The 23716-nt window shown below is 28.7% G+C and overlaps 4 protein-coding genes across 5 annotated transcripts; 2 read left to right on the top strand and 2 right to left on the bottom strand.

The window, feature by feature from the left end:
* The first annotated feature begins 190 nt into the window (after positions 1 to 190).
* Rab8 (RAS oncogene family member Rab8) lies at positions 191 to 2999 on the top strand. 2 transcript variants are annotated; one of them, XM_035088304.1, is made up of 5 exons: positions 191 to 652; positions 987 to 1047; positions 1128 to 1473; positions 1715 to 1717; positions 1932 to 2999. In XM_035088304.1, the coding sequence occupies exons 1-5, from the start codon at positions 529 to 531 to the stop codon at positions 2028 to 2030; spliced, it is 633 nt and encodes a 210-aa protein (XP_034944195.1). In that variant the 5' UTR covers positions 191 to 528; the 3' UTR covers positions 2031 to 2999. The 2 variants fall into 2 exon arrangements, with proteins under 2 accessions (XP_034944195.1, XP_034944196.1); XM_035088305.1 differs by lacking the exon at positions 1715 to 1717.
* A 488-nt stretch (positions 3000 to 3487) lies between these two features.
* On the bottom strand, positions 3488 to 4410 carry LOC118069930 (uncharacterized). Its single transcript, XM_035088301.1, has 4 exons — positions 4372 to 4410; positions 4009 to 4295; positions 3804 to 3907; positions 3488 to 3708 (listed from the first exon to the last, which is right to left on the bottom strand). The coding sequence occupies exons 2-4, from the start codon at positions 4241 to 4243 to the stop codon at positions 3529 to 3531; spliced, it is 519 nt and encodes a 172-aa protein (XP_034944192.1). The 5' UTR covers positions 4244 to 4295; positions 4372 to 4410; the 3' UTR covers positions 3488 to 3528.
* Positions 4411 to 5098: 688 nt separating this feature from the next.
* On the bottom strand, positions 5099 to 6354 carry LOC118069907 (protein NDUFAF4 homolog). Its single transcript, XM_035088255.1, has 4 exons — positions 6128 to 6354; positions 5909 to 5997; positions 5614 to 5833; positions 5099 to 5523 (listed from the first exon to the last, which is right to left on the bottom strand). The coding sequence occupies exons 1-4, from the start codon at positions 6270 to 6272 to the stop codon at positions 5192 to 5194; spliced, it is 786 nt and encodes a 261-aa protein (XP_034944146.1). The 5' UTR covers positions 6273 to 6354; the 3' UTR covers positions 5099 to 5191.
* Positions 6355 to 6658: 304 nt separating this feature from the next.
* Positions 6659 to 21572, top strand: LOC118069906 (vacuolar protein sorting-associated protein 13A-like). Its single transcript, XM_035088254.1, has 26 exons — positions 6659 to 6815; positions 6967 to 7181; positions 7255 to 8071; positions 8152 to 8259; positions 8536 to 8662; positions 8742 to 8904; positions 8984 to 9195; positions 9273 to 9447; positions 9541 to 12469; positions 12546 to 12932; positions 13273 to 13439; positions 13500 to 13834; positions 14194 to 14531; positions 14717 to 14858; positions 14923 to 15227; positions 15306 to 15477; positions 15563 to 16011; positions 16123 to 16369; positions 16441 to 16798; positions 17260 to 17812; positions 17934 to 20210; positions 20378 to 20495; positions 20571 to 20767; positions 20855 to 21000; positions 21137 to 21275; positions 21349 to 21572. Exons 3-26 carry the CDS (start codon positions 7931 to 7933, stop codon positions 21478 to 21480), a joined length of 10317 nt encoding a protein of 3438 aa, XP_034944145.1. The 5' UTR covers positions 6659 to 6815; positions 6967 to 7181; positions 7255 to 7930; the 3' UTR covers positions 21481 to 21572.
* The last annotated feature ends 2144 nt before the right edge of the window (positions 21573 to 23716 follow it).

The following is a 23716-nucleotide window of genomic DNA, read 5'->3' as shown; positions in this document are numbered from 1 at the left end:
CAATTTCAAATATGCGTAATTGTACTCCGAATTTTGTGTATTTTTACTATTTTTCGATAAAAAAAAATAGCGTTTCCATTATTATCAATAAATGGAAATATTCCTACAAAAAAATCTTACCAACTGAGTCTTCATAATCTCTAAAGATTCCGACAGAGTTCTCATCAATATAATTCGATAACACAATTTATTCAGTTGTTTCTCAGCCATACATTAATTTTCATATAATGGAAATACGTTTTGGCATTCCTGGAGTCATCAGTCATCACTCATCATCAGATTGTCATCGTTTTTTTCTCCTTATTACTTCATTAAGACGTTGATAATTCACTACGTAATTAGACAATCAACGTAATCAATATTATAACCACAAGAATATCATTATCACTCATCGATACCAGTATCGTCATTGTGAGTAACAAGGAGTACGGAACATCCGGGCAGTGTCAAATGCGACAAGTGTAGTGGTGATTAAATAACAATATTGAGGTTACTTCGTATCAGCTTTATAGATAGATTCTTTTAAACATGGCAAAGACCTATGATTATTTATTTAAATTGCTATTAATTGGAGATTCAGGAGTAGGAAAAACTTGTGTTCTCTTTAGATTTTCTGAAGATGCTTTCAACACAACCTTTATCTCAACCATTGGTAAGCAAAAACATCTTTCCTTTTTTTTTCTCACGCTCAATCCCGTAATAATCATTAAAATACATCCGTTACTTTAATATTATTAGTAGCATATTCATTTACTATTAAAATGGCACACCCTTTCAAAAAAAATATCGTTATATTGCTCAAAGAATTGAGTCAATTCACCAACGAACAAAGACTACGTTGTCTTAAGCTATAACACATATCAATTTTACTGTGCATTACATTGCTACACATGTTAATCATCAATCAACGACTTTAATGACAAATGTTACTTATGTTTCTCTTATTTATTTGACGTTTAAATATAGTATTTGTAATTTTCCTCTAGGAATCGATTTTAAAATACGCACAATTGAATTAGATGGTAAAAAAATAAAACTTCAAATATGGTAAGTACTTTTTATAAATAAACATGTTATTATTGTTGTTATTTTTGAATTTTATATTTATACTGGTATTATATTTACAGGGATACCGCTGGCCAAGAGAGGTTTCGTACTATTACAACAGCTTATTATCGAGGAGCAATGGGTATAATGCTCGTTTATGATGTGACTAATGAAAAAAGTTTTGAAAATATAAAGAACTGGATTCGTAACATAGAAGAAAATGCTTCAGCAGATGTAGAGAAAATGTTACTAGGTAATAAGTGTGAATTAGCAGATAGGAGACAAGTTAATAAGGAGAGAGGAGAGCAATTAGCAGTTGAGTATGGAATTAAATTTATGGAGACGTCTGCTAAATCAAGCATTAATGTTGAAGAAGCTTTTTTCACCTTGGCCAGAGACATTAAAGCTAAAATGGAGAAAAAATTGGTAAGAATCCATTAGTCACTAACCCTATAAACTAATATTATTTATTTTTAATATTTTAGAAATACTAAATCATTAGGTATAATTAATATTATCTTTTTAATAATCACATGTATTACTTACATTCACCATAGTATCTATTACCATTAAACAATGTAAATACACCACATTTATCACATTACTAATTTTTATTTCTTTGTTTCCTATGTCTTTATCTATATGTGGTGCGGGTCTATAATGGAAGAAGGTAACTCTATTGGCTTAATACTCATTTTTTAATTTTTCGTTATTTTATGTGTTTTAAAATTCATTTTTATTTTCATTGCCTTGTCTTTCTTAATTTATATCGCATTATTTCCTTTATACTTTGATGGTTTTATGTTAATTTTCATTAATGTTTTCTCGAAAAATATTTTATTAATGAAAATGATATTTAATGAGAGAATTTTTGGAATTTCTAGGAGGCATCGAACCCGCCTAAAAGTGGAGGAAATCAGCTAAAAGCTTCGGAACCTGCAAGGAAACCACCGAACTGGCTTTCACGATGTTTTATACTTTGACCCTCCATTATTGTGAATGCTGCCGTGTATACCGTTTTTAATTGTAAAAAATTTTTTTACAAATTTGAAGTAAAAAACGTTGAGGCTATACTTGCAACTAACTATGGACAATGCAATTTAAGCCCTTAACGTTAAACAGCCTGGGGTCTTGAACATTTTAACGAGTTAAAACATGATCTTGTATTATTATTTTAAACGAAATATCGGGAACACAGGGGAAGATGGTTGCCGTTGACCAAAATCCACTCTTGCACAGTACTCTTTTTAATTACTTTAGATGTTATAATGTCTTGCAAATAGAAGTGATACTAAACTAAAGGAAACATTTAATTATAAAAAAAAACTCGCTCATTCGATAGTACAATCATGACTCGACAAATTTTTTCAAAATTACTAGTGAAACGCCTATAATGCTGTGAAATCGAAATTTATACTTCCTTTATTAAAAATCATAAAGTTTAATTTGTTTACCATGAAGAACTTTACTTAAAAATTTTTATTTAGAATTAGTTGATCGAATTATAATAACATAAAAATTAATTACTAAGGACGATAAATATTAAAAAAAAAAAAAAAATTTATTAAACTCCTTTTTTATATAATTATATTGTCTATAGTTTTTACACAAATTTAATAATTAACTTTTGTGATGTATCAGCTTAAATGACTGTTGATTTATTAATTGCTATCATGACAATTATGTCATACAATATGATTATGAAACAAACACAAGTTTAATTTTTACGTTGATATTATAATTGTAAGAACTTCCTCGTAAATGTTTAAAACACATAAATTAAATCTAAACGCGTAATTCAACGAAATAATATTAGGCCAATGTACAAAACAATCAGTAATCATTAAAGATCTCTTTTATTTGCTCGTTACTGACACAGCCTGTTCGCGTTGATATGTTTTTTGCATTCTTACAGTTATTTTATTTAAACTCAAATAAATAAGTAAAAAAAATATTATAATACATTTTATATTAATCCAAATTGACAGTGTTTTAATTTATAAAAAACCTTGCCATTTGCACATATTTAATATTTTTTATTACATTTAATAAACATATACATTTTTTATAAAATAACTTTTCATACAATTTTTAATAATATTTAACAATTTTGAGGATGGGTTTACAATAAATTAAATAATAAAATTTGAAATCATTGTGAAAACTTAATTATTTTTTAACACTTTTAAAAATATTATTTTTATACTTTTATTAAGATAATTGTAATAATTTTATCATTGTATTTATTAAGACACTATTATTATCAAATCATTATTGAAACTCTGAATCTTTTATTTGATTTATTTCAGATGTCATTCGATGGTTTTAATATTTACTTAAAAATTGAACCAATCAACGATATCATTATCTATTTTTGGCTAAAGAAAAATATCAAAATCAATATTTTTCTGGTAAAGTCGTATTTTATGTACTTTTAGTAATAATTTTTTTTTTTTTTCAATCTGCTTGTTATCTACATCTTTAGAATTTATCACGTAATATGCTAGTAATCCAGTTCAAATTATCATACAGATTATCATTCTTACTCATTATAATTGTTCTATGATTGCAATTATAAAGAATGTCTATATTCATTCCGAAATAAAAAAATTGATCAGAACCACGAGGTATTTCACAAGACTCCAATTGTGCCGAAATATCCTAAATAGACATTTTTATTCAATGAATCATTTTAATAATAAACAAAGTAATAAAATAAAATTAATAATACTAATTTGTTTTTTCTTTATACTAACCAAAATTAGATCAGTATTATTTTTTCCTCGCTCGCAAGATGAATGTACATATATTGCACCATCCTGCATTGAAATGTCCATCAATTCACATGTATTTGATTCTCCTTAAAAATAACAATTAAATTATAAAATTGTTCAATTTAACATGTAACTTCCATAATTAAATCTAGTTTACTATTTTATGAAAAAATTAAAAATTTAATACCAGGTATATTCCATAAATAACGAGAATTTATATTTATCAATGTGTAACCACAATCGCCTGCAAGAGATATTTGATCGAAAGTTGGTAAACAAATAATATTAAGTTTATGATTCAATGGAAATGGTTCAATCAAACGCAAAATAGCATGATTTGAACTTGCATCACAAGCTGAATAGTTTGGATGAATTAAAATCTCTGAAACATTACGTGTAAGAGTTTTCTCAACTAAAAACATTCGTTTTTCCTTTATAATATTCGCTTGGATCCTTAAACTTCCTTCTGACTCGCTAGAAATTAATTGAAATCAGTCTTTTACAACTTCAAAATCCTTCCACCAATAACTTTGATTTTTTTAAAAATTACATCTACTTTTGTACGCAATGAGCAGCTGTTAAAACAGCATGAGGATGTATGAGAAAGCCTTTACAAAAATTATGTTCATGATTAACAGTGATTTTTTTAATCGATACAATCCAAGTAAAAGAGTTAGTCTGAAAGTAATGAAAATCTGGATTGATTATTTTTTTAGATATGGTTCCATACGGTAATCCACATTTAAGTAAAGTATATGCATAAGCTGATGATGATATAATCGAAAGTAATACGATGACTTTCATTATATAATTATGCCTAAAACAATAAAAAAAAAATTCAAAAATAAAATTAAATACATCACATGATAAGTAATGAATTATTAAAAGAAATGGATTCAGTAGCTTATTAATTAGCTCACATGATTTAAAATGTAAAAAAATTATCAGAAATAAATGTAATGTTACACCAGGACTATCACGGATAATCTAAGTTGGAATCTAATAATGATCATCGATTTATAGTTATTGAATAATGTATGGGCATTTGAATTGAAACTGATATCTTATCGATAATTTATCGCAAAAACTAACATCATGATTCTTATTGATTTATGAATATTTCTTTCAAATTGAATAAATATAATTGAAAATACCTTTAATAACACTCTTATTTTGAATTAATTTTTAGTAAAGTTAATGTACAGAATAAGAATTAATAAAACAACAGTTTTTTATTTCTATAAATGTTCTTCATTTTGCTAAAAAAAAAGCTTCTTCACAACTTCATCATCTTAAGAATAAATATTTACAATACTTTTTTGAAAATAATTATAATAAATAAAATGATTTAATATTCCTAAAAGTCTTCATTATTTAGGTAATTCTTTTTGTTTATCTATTTTGGATAATTCCGTTTCTATATCTCTATGAGATGATTCTGTTTTCTTGTCTTTATGAGGCGATTCAGTTTGCTTATCTACTTGAGATAATTTTGATTGATCCTCATTTTTAATTTCTTCCTTTCTTTTTTTTTCAATTTCCTTTTCATCTTCTTCTCTCCACTTGTTTACTTGATCCATTGATTTCCATATTAATATTCCTTTTTCATTCATTTTTGGAAGTGACATGTCTTCTTCACGAATACCTCGTTCTCGTTTTGGTTCAAATATTTGGAGAACCCTATAATATTCTAAAAGGTTTTCTGGAAATATAAAGAAATCAAATATTGACTTGTCTTATTGAAATAATTAAATATTATCATTTAACTTCAGTTATAATGTAAAATTCTTACCAACATCTTTGAGGTCTAATTTATATTTTTCTGCCAATATTTCAGCACTGTTTTGCTCCTTGTTGGTTATATGATCAGCTAACATTACTATCACATTTCTTAAATTGCATTTTCTTTCTGAAACTTCTTTAGGTTCCCAAAATCCAAATTCAAAAGCATCTGGAGTTATCGTGGAAAAAGGAAGAGTTTTTTTTTCTTTTTGTTTAATTTTAGGATTTTCCTAAATAAATCGTTATATTATTTGAAATAAAGTAATAAAAACTCCTTTCATTGAAGAAAATTAAATTATATTTACTGTCATATTTGACGTTACAAAAACGCCCTTTAATCGTTCATAAAGCTCTGAATCTTTTTTATAATGTTCTTTTATGAAGTTGGGACTAGCTGTGAATAAGCATATATAGATAGTTATAAACTAAAATATTACAAAAGAAAAAAAGTTTATTAATTATTAAATAATCAAAATTTTATATACATTATATTAAAAAAAAGTAATTGAAAAATATTGGTGAACCTTCTTTAGCCACTTTGATTTGTTCATACACTGAAGGATAATAAGGTGCAGATTTAGGTTTTTCTTGACTAATAACTTTTTCCGCTCTATGCCCAACATTATACGTTTTTAGTGGTCTCATTAGTTTAGATCTTATAATTCCCATGATTTATAAATTTCAAGAATAAGTTTTATAACCAAGTAAATGTTTTAATATAAAATTTTAACTAAGAACAATGATATTATATATTGTCAGCTCCAGAACTAATAAATATTTACATAATAGTTTATGACTAATATATGATTTAATCATAATCTAATACTCAACATTGTAAAAATTCTTATTTACAAGTTTTTACATTAAATTTTCTGTATAATGTATTTGCACGTGTAACTCTCATATTCTAAGGCACCCGATTTATATATGTATAGTCGAAACAACACTAAAATAGTAGACTTGGAGGTTATATGAGAAATTTTTTTTAAAGTTATTATATTTGTTATATTTTATTTCAAGTTATTCTAAGTTATTATTTATCAAAAATTGTTATACAGAAAAATATTTTATACGAGCAATAAATTATTTTAAGTTGTGAACAAGCTCAGAAATAATTTTTGCGCATGCGCTAAAATAATTTCCCTGTATAACCTCCAAGTGTCTATATACTCTTTCAGTATTTCGACTATAGTTAATTAAAATAACATAATAGTAAGTAAGAGATTTTATTATTTAAAAATTATAATAAAAAAAATTACTCTTAAACGATAAAAATTATTAATATTTCATTTGATTGCATCAGAGTATCAAATAATACACGTGTGCATTTTTTGTGATTAAATGTTTCATATAATTGTTTCAGAAATGGCCTGTAGTTATGTTAAAATTATACCTGGAGACTCTGATTTTTATTATCCAAGCTCGAGATATTTACAAAGGTTTTGGGATAAAATAATAGATTATTGTTTTTTCTCTTTGATTATTATGGTGATAATGTATCGCCGACGCTTCACTTCTTGAGATTGAGTGTATTTTTCTAATAATTGAAAAATTCTTTTTTAATTCCAATAAAAATGGGTAAGTTATTTCTTTTCGATTAATTGGTAAAAAATATCGATTATTTTATATTATACGATTATTTTATATTTAGGATTAACACGAAAAAAAGATCTCGATGCTGAAGGGAAAATCAAATTAATCATAAAACAAACAAGCGTTTTATCTCAGTCAGCATCAGTAATTTCCAAAGTTATCTTCGAACGCATAAACAACAAACTGTTGAATGTGATTACACACTCCATAGGGTGAAAACTTTCCATCAACTATCAGAAGTCTACTACAACAGAATGCTGCAGCCAAACGGGAAAACAATCATTACAACTTGGAGTTTTCTAGTTTTCCTTCATATTTACTTTATTTACGATAATCAATGATAGACATGAAATATAAATGCCTTTTTTACGTAATAAACATCAGTAAATGTCAAACTAATTTATTATCAAATAAACACAATAACATATTTGTGTACACATGCGTACAAGTATCAATCATTTGTTGTATATAGGGTACAAAAACTGATCAATATAATTCTGCGGGAGGTCTCGCGCATACTGACTAAGGACTTAGAGAATGTCTTGAGAGAAAACTATGGACATTCAGAAAGATTTTTTTCCAGAGAGGTTATGGTGATATTAAGACCATTTACTTGCTCGAGTGTCTTCGAGCTAGAAAGATCAAAAAAGATTAGGTGAAAATAAATAATAATTTATGTGAATACTATTCTGGAATTGTTGTGCACTAGTAATTAAATAACAATCAAAGGAACAATGTTCGAGGGTGCGGTAGCAGCTTTTCTCAATCGCCTTCTTGGTAGATACGTTGAGGACCTCGATACAGAACAATTTAATGTGGGAATATTCTCAGGTGAAACGTACCTGACGGATCTCAAGTTGAAACCCGAAGCTTTAGTAAATAATTTTATTCCTTTTAAATGATGTCTTCAATTTATAATAATTATGTAACTAATGCAAATTCTTATTTCCTCCAGTATCAACTTGGGTTACCGATTAGAATAGAAATTGGAATAGTTGGAAAAGTTTCACTAAAAATACCGTGGCCAGGACTTTTTTCTCAGCCAATTATTTTGTGTATAGAGGTAATTTAATTAACATCATTAGACTACATCAAGCATTAATTGATAATAATGATTATGCCACATTGATTTCATTGCTATTTATATTTTTCAATCTAATAAAGCTTATAGATATTGATAATTGTTGACTGATCGTATTCATTTGTAAGAATCAATTTTAATTAGCATTTTTCAAATAATTATTAAACGATTGGTCTATTTTTTTAATACTTATTATCGACTTTTAAAATTAAAGTAATTTGAATAATATTCAATTAAAATATGTATAATAAATTTTAGGATATTTATATTGTGGCTGTGCCTGCAATGTCAGGGCTTTACGACCCAGAAATTCAGAAAAGATTAATGAGGTCATCAAAAAGAAAAGTCTTAGAAGATTTAGAGGGTGATGGATTATTCCGTTCTGGTAAATTTTTGATCCACTTCAAACTAGATTATCTTTTATATCAAAAATTCCATCAATAATATGGAATTATTTTTACCAGGTTTACCATCAGGTCTTTTCGAAAATTTAATGGCATCTGTTGTGAAAAATTTCGAAATTACTGTGAGCAATGTTCATGTCAGATATGAAGAACGATTCCCCAGTGGTTTAAGTATCACCTGTGGATTGTGTATCCATAGTTTTTCCATGGCCACCACCAACAAGTGAGTTGGAGTAAAATGGAATTGACAAATAAAAAAAATATATATATATTTTACTGAAATTATTTTTATCAACTTCCAGTAAATGGAAACCTGGTGTTACACCAGTTACATCAAAATCAGCTTATCAGTTGATCCGTGTTGAATCTCTTAGTTTGTATTTAAATCCAAATGGAATATCTTCAATTGAAAATTATCCCAAAACCTGGGATTTCAATAATCTTTTAGCATGGAAAGCTGTTATGAACCGTTCTTTACGAACTTTTGCAATAAATAATGAAGAATTTCAATTTCGTAAGTTCAGATACATTTTTTCTATTTACTATTTATATCCCGATTGATATTATTCTAAATGTAATAATTATTTACAGTTATAAAGCCTTTTACGACCAAAATTAAAGTTATTATGTTCCAAAGTAATAGTGGGCAAGCTTCTAGAATGTTAGTAGACATAGTACTCAAGGATATTGCAATGCAAATATCTGATGAACAGTTTTCTGCTTTTTGTTTGCTGTGGGAATCACTTCAACAAGGAGCAGTAGAAAGGTTAGATTATAATAATTCAATATTTTTTTCTTCATAAATATATGAGTCTTTTTTTTCTTTTTCTCTCTCTCTCTCTCTCTCTCTCTCTCTTAGAACAAGGTTAGTTTTGAAGCATCATCCTACTGCCTCTATTAAAGAGGAACCAAGAACATGGTGGAGATACGCTTATAAAGCAATTCTAGAACAAAATATTAGACCTTATACTTGGAAGTATATCAAAACTCATCGAGAAAATTATAAAGTTTATAAAAAAACTTTTATGGAAAATTTGTTACGACCCAATGACACTGAATTAAAATTAGATCTTCAGAAATATGAGGATTGCCTAACAATTTTGAACATAATAGTAGCTCGAGAGCATGCTAAAATTGAATTAAAAGAGAAATATCCTGATTACGTAACTATAGAATCGGGTTCTTCTAATATTAAACTCATGGTTAATTGTGAAAAAATTCAAGAAATTTGTGGAATACCTACCAGTCCTAAACCAAATAATATAAGTGGATATGACAATGAAACTAAATTTAAATTAGATATGTTACCAAAACATATAGAGAAAAAGTATAATTTTACTTTAGCTAATTGGTCATTAAGCTTACTAAATAATAATAGAGAAATTCTCGTAGCAACTGTAACACACTTTTTAACGAGTATAGAAACAAGACCTGAGCCATCAGCTTACAAAATATCAGCTAGAGCTGAAAGCCTTGTCATTGAAGGAGCATCATCAGAAAATGATTTGATTCCTCTTGTTACAGCTGATAATATTTTAACAGGAAATGCCGCTGTTGATTTCATCTCTGTAGACTTTGAAAAGAATCCACAAAACTCTGATTTCAATTACGACATTAATGTCAGACTTGAAGCATTTGAAGTAACTTATCATAAATATGCCATGCTAGAGCTTTTCAACTTCTTCGAAGGCCATAAAGCCAATGTTCAATATCTAGCCTGGAGTGTTCTTCGTGGCTACAAGAAAACAAAAGGAAAATGCGTAGGTCTCGTTAAGTCAATAATGAACCGTCGCTTAAGAATAAATTTAAAGTTGGATATTAAAGGTCCCTATTTGGTTATTCCTGAAAATGGATCGATACAAGATGGAGAACATATTCTTTTACTTGACTTAGGTAGGTTGACTCTCAAAACTGAGTTACAAGCGGTAGAAGCTCAGTTAGAAGAAGCAACCATGATGGAATTAGAAGAATTATTATATGACAGAATACATATTGTCCTAACTGACAGTCAAGTACTCATTTGCCATTCTGGAGATGATTGGAGGGAGTCAAGGAATTGGAAGGACTCTGATAGTCACCTTGTACCAAAGATTCAAGCCAATATTACAGTGTCATTCAGTATTAAACCAGATTATCGTCTATTACCAAGACTTAAATTAAATGTTTCTATTTCTACTCTTAAATTTAATTTATCAAAGCACAAATTTATTTGTCTAAATAATTTTTTGAGTCAATTATCTGTACCGAAACCACGAGATATTGAAAAAATTCGAAAGAGTATTTTAAAAATTCAAGAGAAAACGAGTGAATATATTTCTCTCTCTTCTGAAGAATTAATTCGAATAAGATCAGTGATAGCATTATCATCATTTATAATGGGAAGAGAAATGTCTGACTATCATGGCAGTGTCGTTCCTTCGACAGTAATGACTGAATCCGAAAAGAGTATTGTTTCTTCATCAGAGTTTAGTGAAGAAGATCTAGAGCAGTGGATTAAATCAGTTAATTATTTCGGGTTTGATGACAATACTTCGCCTCACAATCATGTCAATTTACTTTTGAGAATTGTTGTGGGTGAATTATGCTTCCATGCAAGTTGCACAAGCAATGGAAGAGAAAAGCCTTATTTAATTTTAAGACTCTGCACTTTGTACTTGGAGTCAGCAATTATGGAATACGGTCCAGCATTCCAGTTTGGAGTTGGTACAATTGTCCTTGCTGATAAAACTAATGCTGGAATTACAGGGTCTTATCTCGAGCTTATATCCACTGATGGTTCTTACGACATTGTTGGTATTTCTTATCGAAAAGTAAGAGCCAATTGTCCAGATTTCAAATCACACTTTAGAAGTATTGAACAATCTTTGATATTTAATATTCGTAATTTGAATGTTGTTTTTCATCGACAAGCATTTATGAAACTAAAAAACTACTGTGAAGATTTACAAACTATTCCATATCCAGGACAAATTCCGAATATCATTGAAGTAATTAAATATGGATTAAGCTTCTTCAAAAAGGGTGAAGACGATCCTCCTGTACCTCCTGGTGCTATTAAACTAAGTTACTCAGCTCGGTTAAATACTTTCATTTTACGACTTTGCACTAAAGACATGGATTTGATGGAAATTAGAATGTTGGGAGTTGAAAGTGATTGCATTTACAATGCTAATGAAAGAATGATATTAACTGCATACCTACGAGGACTTGCAATAGAAGATCTCAGTGAAATTACTCTTTATTCTAAGATACTTACTACTGATGATGATAAAGTGTTTGATCTTAAATATGTTAGACACGCACCTAAACTTTATTCAGCTTCAGACATCAATACGTCTGCAGATAATGTTAAAACTGATGGAAGTTTTAAACTTTCATTTGGTAAAATAAATTGTGTGATTTTATCGGAAATATTTCGTGATAGTAGACATTTTGTTGAACCATTTGTTCATTTTATTAAATCATTAACTCCTGTTGGAGCTTCTCAACTTCTAGTTTATTGGAGTGTTGAAGAGTTAAGAAAGAGTGCTACAAAACTAAGAATTTTTATCGATTTTCAAGCTCCTACTTTTTTATTTCCTCAAAAAAGAGATATGCCGAATGTTTTAGTATGGGATTTAGGTAGTTTAAATATCGAAAATTTTTTTAAGAAAAATGAAAGATCTAGGGCTACGGATGATCATATCAATGATAAGTACTCATCAATTATTGATAATATTTTGATCAAGTTCTCGTCCATGACAATATCCAGAGCTATCATGACACTTGCTGGAGTTTTGAAGACACAGGTATATATTTTTAATATCTTATATATTTAACTAATCTATCAATGGGGGGTTTATTTATAATTTTATTGTTCTTTAGGAACCAATTATAGAACCAATGCAAATTCGCTTAGATATCAAAAGAAACATTGAATGCCGGAATAATGCAGAACTTCAAATTTATGGCCTCTGTGAGATAATTGGATTTATCGATGTATTAATGATCAATTTGAGCCAAAAAGACCTGACATCTATACTTAACATTTGGGAAGATAATGTTTCAAAAATATTGGCAATTCATCGAAATTCAATTTCAACAAAAATATCATTTGAAGAGGAAATGAAAAATAAAATAAATTCTGCTGAAGATGCTACAGTTAAGAGACTTGAAATCTTTTTTGTTCAAGATGAACATCCTGTTTGTGAAATCAATATGAAATTAACTTTTGATGGATTGCAATTTAACTTATTCACAGATTCAGATGAGGTAGAAAATTATTATAAACATTTATATAATTTACTTTACTTTTTAAAAAAAAAAATCAATTTTTAATATATGATTTTTATTAATTACACTTTTATTTTCATTTTCATATTATTGATGTTAATTTTTTTGAGGACATGGCACTTTTATCTTTATGTACATTTGTACACAATCCAATATTCAATAATGATATCCTTGTAATGTAAGATTTTTATTTTTTTACGTTGTTTTATTTTTTGTTATTATTAGTTAATTTTTATTAATCTTAAACTAAGTAATTTTAGATAATTTTTTTTAAACTCTAGCATTTTTTTTTAATTCTTAAATAAAATTCTTCTTGTAGGAGTTAAGTTCACCAGTACGTGACTTTAATGATGGCTTAGGGAAACTTAATTTAGGAGAAATCATTATGTGCTTTGAACTTTACAGTAATAAAAGCATAACCATGAAAGTATCTTTGAGAACATGTATACTGGAAGATACTCGAAAGGGAGATTTAGTAATTCGCAAGTATGTTTCCATGAATAATAAATTGATTACATAAATTATAATTTAAAACTATTTTCTCAGGATTATTCAATCACCAGCTAAATCGGCCGGACTCAATTTGGAATCTTGCATTTCTGTCTCAGAACCTCCCGTCTTCGATTTTACATTCACTCAAGCACCTGCCGGAGATAAATGTATTGATATGCTTATCGAAGAGACTCGATTTAATTTATCAATTTCATTTTTACTTCAACTCACCCGTTACTTCATTGAGTCTCTTCCGATTGAACCAGTTGATCGAGGAGTTATCAATCAAGCTTACGATGGTTATTCAGAAAACCGCTTCAATGATAAAAAAAAAATTTTCACTCAACATTTACCTCCATTGCATATAGTTGATTTATCTGAACTACCAGGTGTGAAATCAATCTTTTTCAATTTATTCTTTTTACTTCAAACCGTTAAAAATTTTAATCACTCATGAAAATTGAATAAATTTTTTTATGTATTTATATTTTAATATTTAAATTCAAACAAATTCAAGCAATAATTCAACAAATAATTATTGTTTAAGTTTCCAACAGCCAATTAAAGATTGCAATAAAGTAAGTTTATCAAAAGCATAGAAATTATATTTTAAATAACAAATACTAAAGTATAAATTAATTATAACTCAATAAAATTAATATTTTATTGAATAAATGAAATCAATTTTATTTTTAATTAAACAATTTCCGAACGAAAAATTCAAATGAAAAATGTAAATAAATTCTAGGTACATCTGTATCAATAAGAGTTCGCAAACCGGAAGTTCTGCTATTTGGAGATTTGAAAGCAAGCAATGCCTATGCAATTCTCGTCCAGGGAGAAATGATGATTGAAAGCAGCTGTCATGGAGGAACATCATCAATTGTTTGTACACTTTCAAACGTTTGTGCCAAAAGTAAGAGCCAGGAACGGTTTCGTCGACAGCCACCTCAATGGGTATTACGTCCTTGTGATTTCGAGGTCTGCGCCAAGGAAAAATCTCCAGATGACCGAGCTCAAGTCACCCTTGATGCCAGTCCAGTCAATATTCATCTATCAGCAGGCGTCATCTGCACATTCAACGAAGTGAGCAACGTCATTGTGAACTTTGTCGTCGTTTTAGACAATACTTATATAGATCAAATACATATTTTTATGTTTATAAATAATAATATTAATAATAAATTGTTACCGGCACGTTGTGTGGTCTCTTAATGCTTATCAAATAATGTTGATATAAATAAAAAGCAAGCGACGCATTTCTCGCACAGATATTGAACGAAGCTGCTGGGATATTTAAGATTCTCGACGCCAAATTTGAGAATAGGAGTGGAAGTTTCGAGTCTAATTCCTACATTGATCTTTGGTCTCCTAAAAAGATATTTTCAGTACCTTGTAGGCGAAATGGTGAATGTAAGACATTTATTGTATTTAAATAATGCAAACTTTTTCATTTCATTTACATTTGATCTTTTAGATTCGCCGATTAATTCAACAGCTCTACCCGGAGAGCCATCCAATCAAGTGAAGGTTTTTAATTTACGACCTGTTGCTATTCGTTTGGTATTTGAAATGGAAGATACAATCGAGCGAATTCCTATGATCAAAGCTGACATAGAATTTGGTGCTATAATTAATTCTGTTGATGATCGCTATCAATTTGAAGCCAATTTTAAGATCCATGCCTTTTGTTATAATACCAATCGAGGGAGTTGGGAACCATTTATTGAACTTTGCACAAAAGACGACGTTGTGTATTATCCGTGGGAAGTGACTATTCAAGTAACTATTGATTGATAATGTTATCTAATCAAAGTTTATTTTATTAATGTTACATAGAATAATTTTTATAATTTTTAGGCTTATCAAGCAGAAACTCATGAACTTAGTTCATGCTGTCGTCATTCCTGGAACCAAATAAAAAAATCGACTCCAAAAAGACGAATAACTGAAAATTTTATTAGCGAAGAGGAAAAAAATGAAGACATGGTTTTTATCAGGCCTGATAATAATCTGACTTCAAAAATCAGTTGTAATATGTTAAAAATTAATATTCTAATTCTAAATTCTTGAACAACTCATTATAATTCATTTCTTAACCGAATAAATTATTTTAGTGCCAGAATATGCATTCGAGCATGATGAAGATTCAGATTCAAATGAAGATGATGGTTCAGAGAAGCTTGCAAGAAGCTTCAGTCATTTGTTTACAAAAGACCAAAGTGATGAAGATGATGATAGTGATTCCGATGAGTCAAGTAAATGCGAAGATGAAGGTTTGGAATTGACTCCAGAACATGTAGCTGAAGTGAATGACTGCCCTTACGACCATGCTTCTATTGAAAGTGATGATTTAGCAAATTATATTATAATACATGCAGATGAGAGACTAAACTTCACTGTTACAAGAAATACCATCGCGATAATTGATATTATTTTGGGCTCTTTTACTAAAAGTCGAACTGGAATTCCTATCGTTCGAACGAGTGTCGGAAAATTGAATTTACAAAATGAAATTGGTCACGCCAGCAGAATAGAACTACGTGCTGAAGAAAAATTAGATAATGTAATTTACATTTTTATTGTTATCTTAGCTGTTCTTTTTATTTAATTTAATTTAATTTCTATTATTTTTAATATTCGAATATTTCTTTAAAATAGAAAATTCATTTTCTAGGGAAAGGATGGAATAAATCGCCTTATAGCAGCCAAAGAATTTAGAACAAAAGTTGATTCTCCTGTGAGTGTACCCAGCAGTCCTGAAAGTGAGTTTTATGGAGAACAATTTATGGAGTATGGATTTATGGAACAAGAAGATAATATGTATGATAACTCGTTAAATGACGTAACAATATTTCCCAATCAATCTGCTATTAATATTTATAACAGTATTACTGAAGAAACCTTGAGAATTTTTATTGATGGTAAGTTTATTGTTTTTTTCTTTTCTAACTTATGGGTTTCTTAATTAATTATCACACTGTCTTTTATATAGGTTTCGAAGATACAATAATCTATTGCCCAAAGTGGCAAGGATATAAATTAGTTCCACTACGTCCAACTAAAAATGATGTTCGATATCACTTGGTTGTTGAAGTAATGACTAATCACTATCTACATCGAACAATTACTGTTCGTTCACCTCTTCAAATACGCAATGAGACGTCTTATGCTTTAAGATTATATTACAAAAAACAGAGGGCTGAACAGCTTCAACTGTTGGATATTGGAGAAGCTTTAAATCCCTTTGATGATAGCATGAGAATATGTGTTGTTGAGCCTCATGATATTTATAACGTTCCTATGTACATTACATACCATTTTTCTATTCACATTATGCCAGTTCATTCTGAGTATGAATATTTTTATTTACTGGTTTTCATTGATGCAAAAATTTTTAAATTATTAATAAATAAGGAGACTTTAATCGAATAAAATGTTAATGAAATATTATATTAAAATCAAAGAAAGAAACTCTTATTTAATATTTATTTAATTACATACGTTAAAATGCAAAAAATAGATGAAAAAATAACGTAATTAAAAAATAAACATTTTTTAACAAGTTTGAATCAATTGGGTCTATTAATAATAAGCATATTATATTGTAAACATTATTTTATTTTTACTGTAAACAATTACAAAATTAGTATACAAAATTCATATTATTTATCGTTGTAAACACTAAAAATTTGATCTACTCTATTAATGCACTGACTAGCAAAAAATTTTTGCATCAAAATACTACGCATTTATTTGTGTAAAATAAAAATATATTTACAAAATTATTCTAATATTGATTATCTTTTATCAGGAAATATCAAATAAGTGACAGTGGAATATGTTGGAAAGAGCTAAGTGAAAATTTAAATTTATCAAGAGACATTTATTGCTCTGGAAAAGATGAAAATTCAAAATCAATATTTGGAGTGAAGGTCATATGCACAGAACATCCGAAATTTGAAAGAATCAATTATCATGTACCTCAATATCTGATAAGTTTAGTTCCTCCAATAGTATTTGACAATAAACTACCTTTTGTAGTTGACATCAATGTCCCATCAATTGACTATGAAGTTCGAATTGAACCTGGCGAAAGGATAAACGTTTATTCTATTAAATGTAACAATGACACAACTGTCAACTTCAAAATTCAGAATTATTTAGGTACTCAGTGGGCTGGTACATTCAAATTAAATACTGAATTAGAAAGAAAACTTGTGAAAATGTTTGCTGATGGAGACACAGATGCTGTTTGGAGACCCTTTATGCTCTGTGTCGAACTAAATAAAACAAGTAGTTGGACTGTGGTTATTTATGCTGAATATTGGATTATCAATAAAACCGGCTTGCCTTTGAAGATTCAGGTAATTTTATTATTGATACAAAAAAATAATTTCTATCTTAATTTAAGTATTTGAAATAAATTACATATTTACAAAATGCATAGTCAGAAGTGATTTATTAAAAGAAATTCCAATATTCTAGGAAACTCTCTCTAATACGGTAGAAATCCCCGGTGAAGATTTAATAGTATTCTCACAGAAAAAAAACAGACGAAAGCTCGTAATATTAAAAGTCCATCAGTCTGATTGGTCACTTCCGTTTGGTCTTGATGCAATTAGTTCAATGTCTTTGATTGTTTGTAAAGACGTGGAGCGTAAAAGAAAATACAGAATTCTTGCAGAGATTGCCAACTCAACTTTATCTCCAATTTTTACAAAAATAGTTACTTTTTTGCCGTACTTTTATGTAAAAAACAATACGAAACGAGCATTAAGATTTATGGAAGAGAATGAAGATGCTGATTTATGGAATGATTTGTTGCCAAGTCAAGGCGTTGCTTTTTGGCCATATACTGAGTCGATGAAAATGAGAGTAAAATGGAAGAATAGTCAATTGGTTTCTCAGCATTTTGACGTAACGACGATAGGCAAGATCGTATTACGAATGGAGAATGGATCAGCTTTATGTGTAGAAGTTAAAGGTGGCAACAATTCTCCATTCCGTATTACTTTTAAAAAGTATGAACCCGGTGATGCTCCAGTAAGAGTCGATAATCTTTGTGATGATTTATTCCTTAAGATGAACCAAGTAAATCTCGGACAGGTTGCACTACTCAGTCCATTCCAAAGTGTTCTTTATACCTGGGACGACCCAACAGAAATAAGAGAACTTGTATGGAATGTGTACAATAGTAAAACAAAAAGTTATACTGCACAATTTAACACTGATGGTTATGGCCAAGAAACCGTAACATTTAGAACTTTAAAACGATCTCCAGTTATTCCCCATTCAAATAGCACCACAAAAAAGTCATTAAATGATACCAAATTCGCTAACTCTGTTAATTCCACTTCTATCTGTAGTAGCAGTGATGACTCGGATAGTGAGGCTGAAGGTGATGGTCCACCAATAGAAAAAGTTCAGAAGAATAAAGCTGTGGTCTATTGGATAAGTTATGCTGAAAAGAAGCAAAGAGTTTTAATGTTTACTCAGGATGAAAATACGTTTATGAAAGCTAAAAGTCTTGTGGATCCTGAATGTAGCAAAAATGAAATGTTTTTGGCAATTGCGGGTATTGGTTTAAGTATTATCGCCGATTCACAAACTCCAAATATGCACGGTCAAGAGTTAGCTTACATCAGCATAACAGATTCAGCTGCTCATTGGGAGTTGGATATTGGCAAGAAGTGGAAAACATTGACTTTAGAACTAAGTGCTTGGATGGAAGATAAATATAAAAATTCATCAAACAGTGTCCAGTTTGACAATTTTATTAATGTTAATTTCTCCAAGATGCACATGACAAAACCATTTTTTGGTAGATTAAGAAGGACCTACTCTCCAGGCATTTGGATTCATGTGAGAAAGTCGAATAATTTAACTTATGTGCAAGGTAATATCCATAGGATTCAAATTGATAATCAATTACATGATGCTATCTTCCCTATTGTTTTAAAGCCTGGATCGAAGAAGTGCTTTAGTAATAATTTAGGAATTCCAAGATTAAAACATTGTGTTGAATTTTTCTTTCTAAAGCAAAAGAAAGCAACTCACAATGTTTACAAGAAAATAAATCTGATAATTCGTGACTTTTATGTGAATCTACAGGAAGAATTCCTTATTCGTTTGATTAAAGATTTGCTTCCTAAAAAAAGAGATGAAACAAAACATTCTTTAGCATCAAGACTTAAAGCTGATTTAGCAAATGTTTACGTTCCTTTGCCTTGTCTTACTGACAAGTCATCGGATCGTAATCATAACAATAAAAATATCGTTGAGCTTTTGTATATTGCACCTATAAAACTGAATGTAAAGTTCTTAGCATCAGCTGAAGCTCGAATTATTAGTCAAGATCCAACAGATTATTGTAGTATAGTTAGAATGATTTTTTCTTACGCAACTAAAGGAACATTTTTAAAGCAAGCAGAGTTTAAATTACCACACTACGAGAAAATTGATACGGCAATGGATAATGAAGAATGGTTATTGGATGCTTGGAAAAATTACAAAGCTGAAATAAGGCATCAATTTAATGTTTTAATCCTTTCTATGACGGTCTTAGGAAATCCTTACAGCTATAATTTTAAATTTCCTGGAGATAGTTTTTATGATACTGATACTTTAGTAATTCAAGGTGATGAAACAGCAGAAAAACTTAGTTATAATGTTGCTTGTCTTCTTGGATACTCTTGTATGGATGGCCTATTCACTCCTATACTCAATATTAATTTATTAGAATCAGAATTTAATCGCTCAAAAGTAAGTGATTTTATAATAATATTAAATTAAAAGTCAATTATTGTATATTATTGAATTTATTAATTAAGCTATTATTGAATTCTGATTTATAAAATAATATATAAACTTTATTAATTTTATTTTAAACTTTATTTTGATTACTTCATTACTTATTCTTTTTTTACCAGGGTAAAATATCCCGATTCAAGAGTACAGATACTCCATTATCAGCATTGACACTAGATCGATCGTATTCTATTGGGGTAGAGCTAGAAATGTCTGGCTTGATAGTAAAGCCAACAGACAGTGAGTAAAACTAATGGAGTAGTTTTTTTTTTATTACGACGAAAACAAGAACAAAAATACATGATTTTATTTTAGACACTCATCAAGAAGAATTGAAGTATTCTCTAAAAGCTTTAGGCAAGGGAATTATGGGATTAGCAAAGTTGGAAGATGGTAAATCGTCTTTGAGAATTGAACCAGGCTTGATATTGGATACGATAAAAAGAGCTCAAGAGATGGGATACAACTTTATATCACGAATTCGTTTCCCTCGATATGTAAACCCATTTTCTGTAAGATTAACTACTTAATACTTTTATCTAATTACAAACTTTTTTATTATTCTAAAATTAATTTTATATTTTTTCTTCAACATTCAGGCCGTAGAACTTTATTCAACTTACAAAGCTCGAGGAATGTATCTTTTGAATACAATTATTAAAAGCGACGACCCCAATGCTGAAATTTATTGGGCACATGCTGCATTGTCAAACGATGGCAAACATATTGCACTTGTTTCTCTGCAGTAAATATTTTTGTTTCATCTATTAACAAACTTATTTTATTGCAAATAAATTTATTTTAATTTTAATTATTATTAAATTTATCTATCCTAATTATTTGGTTTGTTTATTTATTTAAAAATATGCAACTATTTATAGGAAAATTTATCTTGTGGAAAAACGATGCAGTATTTGGGCATCTTGGCACATAACGTGGTCAGTAGAAATAAAAGAATTAGCTGATCAACCAGTTGTTGATGGAAATAAACTCATTCTTCATGTCAACAAGTCATTACAGGTAATTCGAAAATGGAATGCACTAGATAATGAAAATAATAATGAATGCCAATTAACCTAATTTTTTTTTTCAGAATCAAATGTCACAACAAGCTGCTGACTGGTATCTAGAGTGCAGTGATACAACAACATTAGAATGGTTGAGTCAAAAAATAAATACTGCCATGATACTCAACATGATAAACTCGAGATTCAGAAAGATATAAAAGAATTTGACATAATATGTTTGATTTGAACGTGACAATTTTAATTGTAATAATTGTTTATTCCATTGAATACTGTCCGATTATATTTTAAAAAGAAATAATAATAATAATAATAATAATAATAATAATAATAATAATAATAATTATTATTATTATTATTATTATTATTATTATTATTATTATTATTATTAACAAAAAAAAAGCAAAATTAATTAAATAATTTTACAACAAATCTTTAAAATTGAATTGAATGAAAAAAAAAATAATAATTGGAAAACTTATATAGAACTTAATCTTGAAAAATTGAAATTACATTTCCTTCTGGATAAAGTACATCTAGTTTATTTCATAATTTATTTACAAAAAGTCTTAGTAAATTACACTTACAGGCATCTCCACTCGAACTAAAGTAAATAATTTAAGAGCTACACGTATTAAGATGTCTATATAGTAGGATACTTTGGGGGGGCTGGGGAGTAAGCCAAGGTTCAGGGAAAATATGTGTTGTGTTCTTATTTTTTTCTGCTCATTTAAGCCTTTCATTAATCGGATCGTTATTTATGGGCGGTCTTATTTGTCACGCGTGCAATCGATTTGTTATCTAACTTGCAAAAGATTTTATCAAATAAATCACGTGTTTGTCCCCAGTGACAAAGTTAATTAATATTTCTCCGAAGACGAGCATAATGAAGAGGAGGAGGATGTAGGCAAAGACCGTAAATAAATTTTCCTTATAAAACAGAAAACAGAAAAAAAAATAGTATCAATAATTGTTAAAATGAACAAAAAAGTCATAAAATTAAATGTGAATTTGAAAGAAAAATACGTACATCATTGCTGGCCAAACGTCTAATAAGATAGAGATCGTCAGAGTGTATTTATGTGTATATAATATATATATTATACATATATATATATATATATATATATATAATATGTTTATATATCTTACGTAATTATATACATATATGTAAGAATGTATATATGTATACAATTATGATAGTCAAATATGCAAATAAAAGCTAGCGCTTGGCCCATTTTTTTAATATTCAATCACTCTATCATTCTCCTTATGCTCACAATTTCTTCGTTATTGGGTTAAACACTTAATGTCTAAAGCCTGCAGTTTTTTTTTATTATTTAATGTTTCCCGAAAATGTAATCATTTTTTTGCAATCATTAAACGACCGTGACAAAAAAACATGATTCTGTCTAAATTTCTACACACATATTTAACACTTTCACACTTTCTTATTTTTATGTCCTTACAAAAAAATTCTCTCTGTAATTATTTTGAAATAATCATTTTCATTTCAATAAAATCACTCTTTTCTTCCCTATTTTATAATTCGTTTCCTCTTAAAATCTGTGTCTCTTAAATATAATAATTAATTAATTCTATATTACAAAAAGAAATAAATCAGAACAAATGAAATTATTTAAAAGACAATTTATGGTAAACAGTATTAAAAGAGAAAACGAAAGAAAATAAATGAAAAAAATCAAAACAATTTTGAAAAAGAAAAATTAAAATTCAAAATCAATTTGTTTTACAACTTCCCTGAATTACTTGCATTTTTTTTTTGTTTTTAAACATAGTTCAGTTGAAGCTATTATTCTTTTTTTACAAATACCACTTTATTCCCCATTCCCCAAATCTTACACCGATTCTCATTCATCGAGCACTCACTCTATTTTCTCACTCTCGCTATATCTCAATTAAGCACGCAAGAATAGATACACACAGATGCGCGCTCCTTCGTTATAATTCTCTTCCTTGTCCTCCTCCTCTACCTCTTCATTCTAAACGCGTGGTGCGTTATTTAATTAATCTTGACTCTCAAGCATAAACGCGCAACAGTTTGGATATAATATTACCCATTTACGTAAACGACGTATCACCCATTATTATTTGTTTTTCTAATATTCTTTTACTTAATTAATTAATCATTCTTTATCAGCATCGTATTGTAATTTGCTTTAATCATCCAATCCCATTGTAAATAAGCACAACACGCCAATTCTTGATGCCCCTCTTTCACACTTCCTTCTAGTTTTTTTATTAACCTCATTCATGTTTTTTATTATTTTTTTTTTTCTTATTAAATCCCTACTATCTCTCGCACTTTCTCTCTCGCTTTCGTTCATATTCTCTCATATGTCCATGCTAAGTTCTTTCTGCGTTTATTTTTTTTTCTTTTTCTAAAGGTGAGACTTTTAGTGGATTTATTTATTC

The sequence above is a fragment of the Chelonus insularis genome, unplaced genomic scaffold (genome assembly GCF_013357705.1).
Source record: "Chelonus insularis isolate UGA/USDA-ARS -01 unplaced genomic scaffold, ASM1335770v1 contig_493_pilon, whole genome shotgun sequence".
In the NCBI taxonomy this organism is placed as follows: domain Eukaryota; kingdom Metazoa; phylum Arthropoda; class Insecta; order Hymenoptera; family Braconidae; genus Chelonus; species Chelonus insularis.
This window is presented reverse-complemented; position numbering and strand designations above follow the sequence as displayed.

Excerpts from the sequence above, each read along its gene's own strand:
- Rab8 (XM_035088304.1), top strand. The coding sequence starts at position 529 with ATGGCAAAGACCTATGATTATTTATTTAAATTGCTATTAATTGGAGAT. Across the intron at positions 653-986 it reads AACCTTTATCTCAACCATTG|GAATCGATTTTAAAATACGC; the intron begins GTAAGCAAAAAC and ends ATTTTCCTCTAG. Across the intron at positions 1,048-1,127 it reads AAAATAAAACTTCAAATATG|GGATACCGCTGGCCAAGAGA; the intron begins GTAAGTACTTTT and ends TTATATTTACAG.
- LOC118069930 (XM_035088301.1), bottom strand. The coding sequence starts at position 4,243 with ATGTTTTTAGTTGAGAAAACTCTTACACGTAATGTTTCAGAGATTTTA. Across the intron at positions 3,908-4,008 it reads TTATTTATGGAATATACCTG|GAGAATCAAATACATGTGAA; the intron begins GTATTAAATTTT and ends GTTATTTTTAAG. Across the intron at positions 3,709-3,803 it reads ATAATACTGATCTAATTTTG|GATATTTCGGCACAATTGGA; the intron begins GTTAGTATAAAG and ends ATGTCTATTTAG.
- LOC118069907 (XM_035088255.1), bottom strand. The coding sequence starts at position 6,272 with ATGGGAATTATAAGATCTAAACTAATGAGACCACTAAAAACGTATAAT. Across the intron at positions 5,834-5,908 it reads TTGTAACGTCAAATATGACA|GAAAATCCTAAAATTAAACA; the intron begins GTAAATATAATT and ends CGATTTATTTAG. Across the intron at positions 5,524-5,613 it reads ATTAGACCTCAAAGATGTTG|AAAACCTTTTAGAATATTAT; the intron begins GTAAGAATTTTA and ends TTATATTTCCAG.
- LOC118069906 (XM_035088254.1), top strand. The coding sequence starts at position 7,931 with ATGTTCGAGGGTGCGGTAGCAGCTTTTCTCAATCGCCTTCTTGGTAGA. Across the intron at positions 9,448-9,540 it reads CAACAAGGAGCAGTAGAAAG|AACAAGGTTAGTTTTGAAGC; the intron begins GTTAGATTATAA and ends TCTCTCTCTTAG. Across the intron at positions 16,370-16,440 it reads CTTGAGAATTTTTATTGATG|GTTTCGAAGATACAATAATC; the intron begins GTAAGTTTATTG and ends TCTTTTATATAG.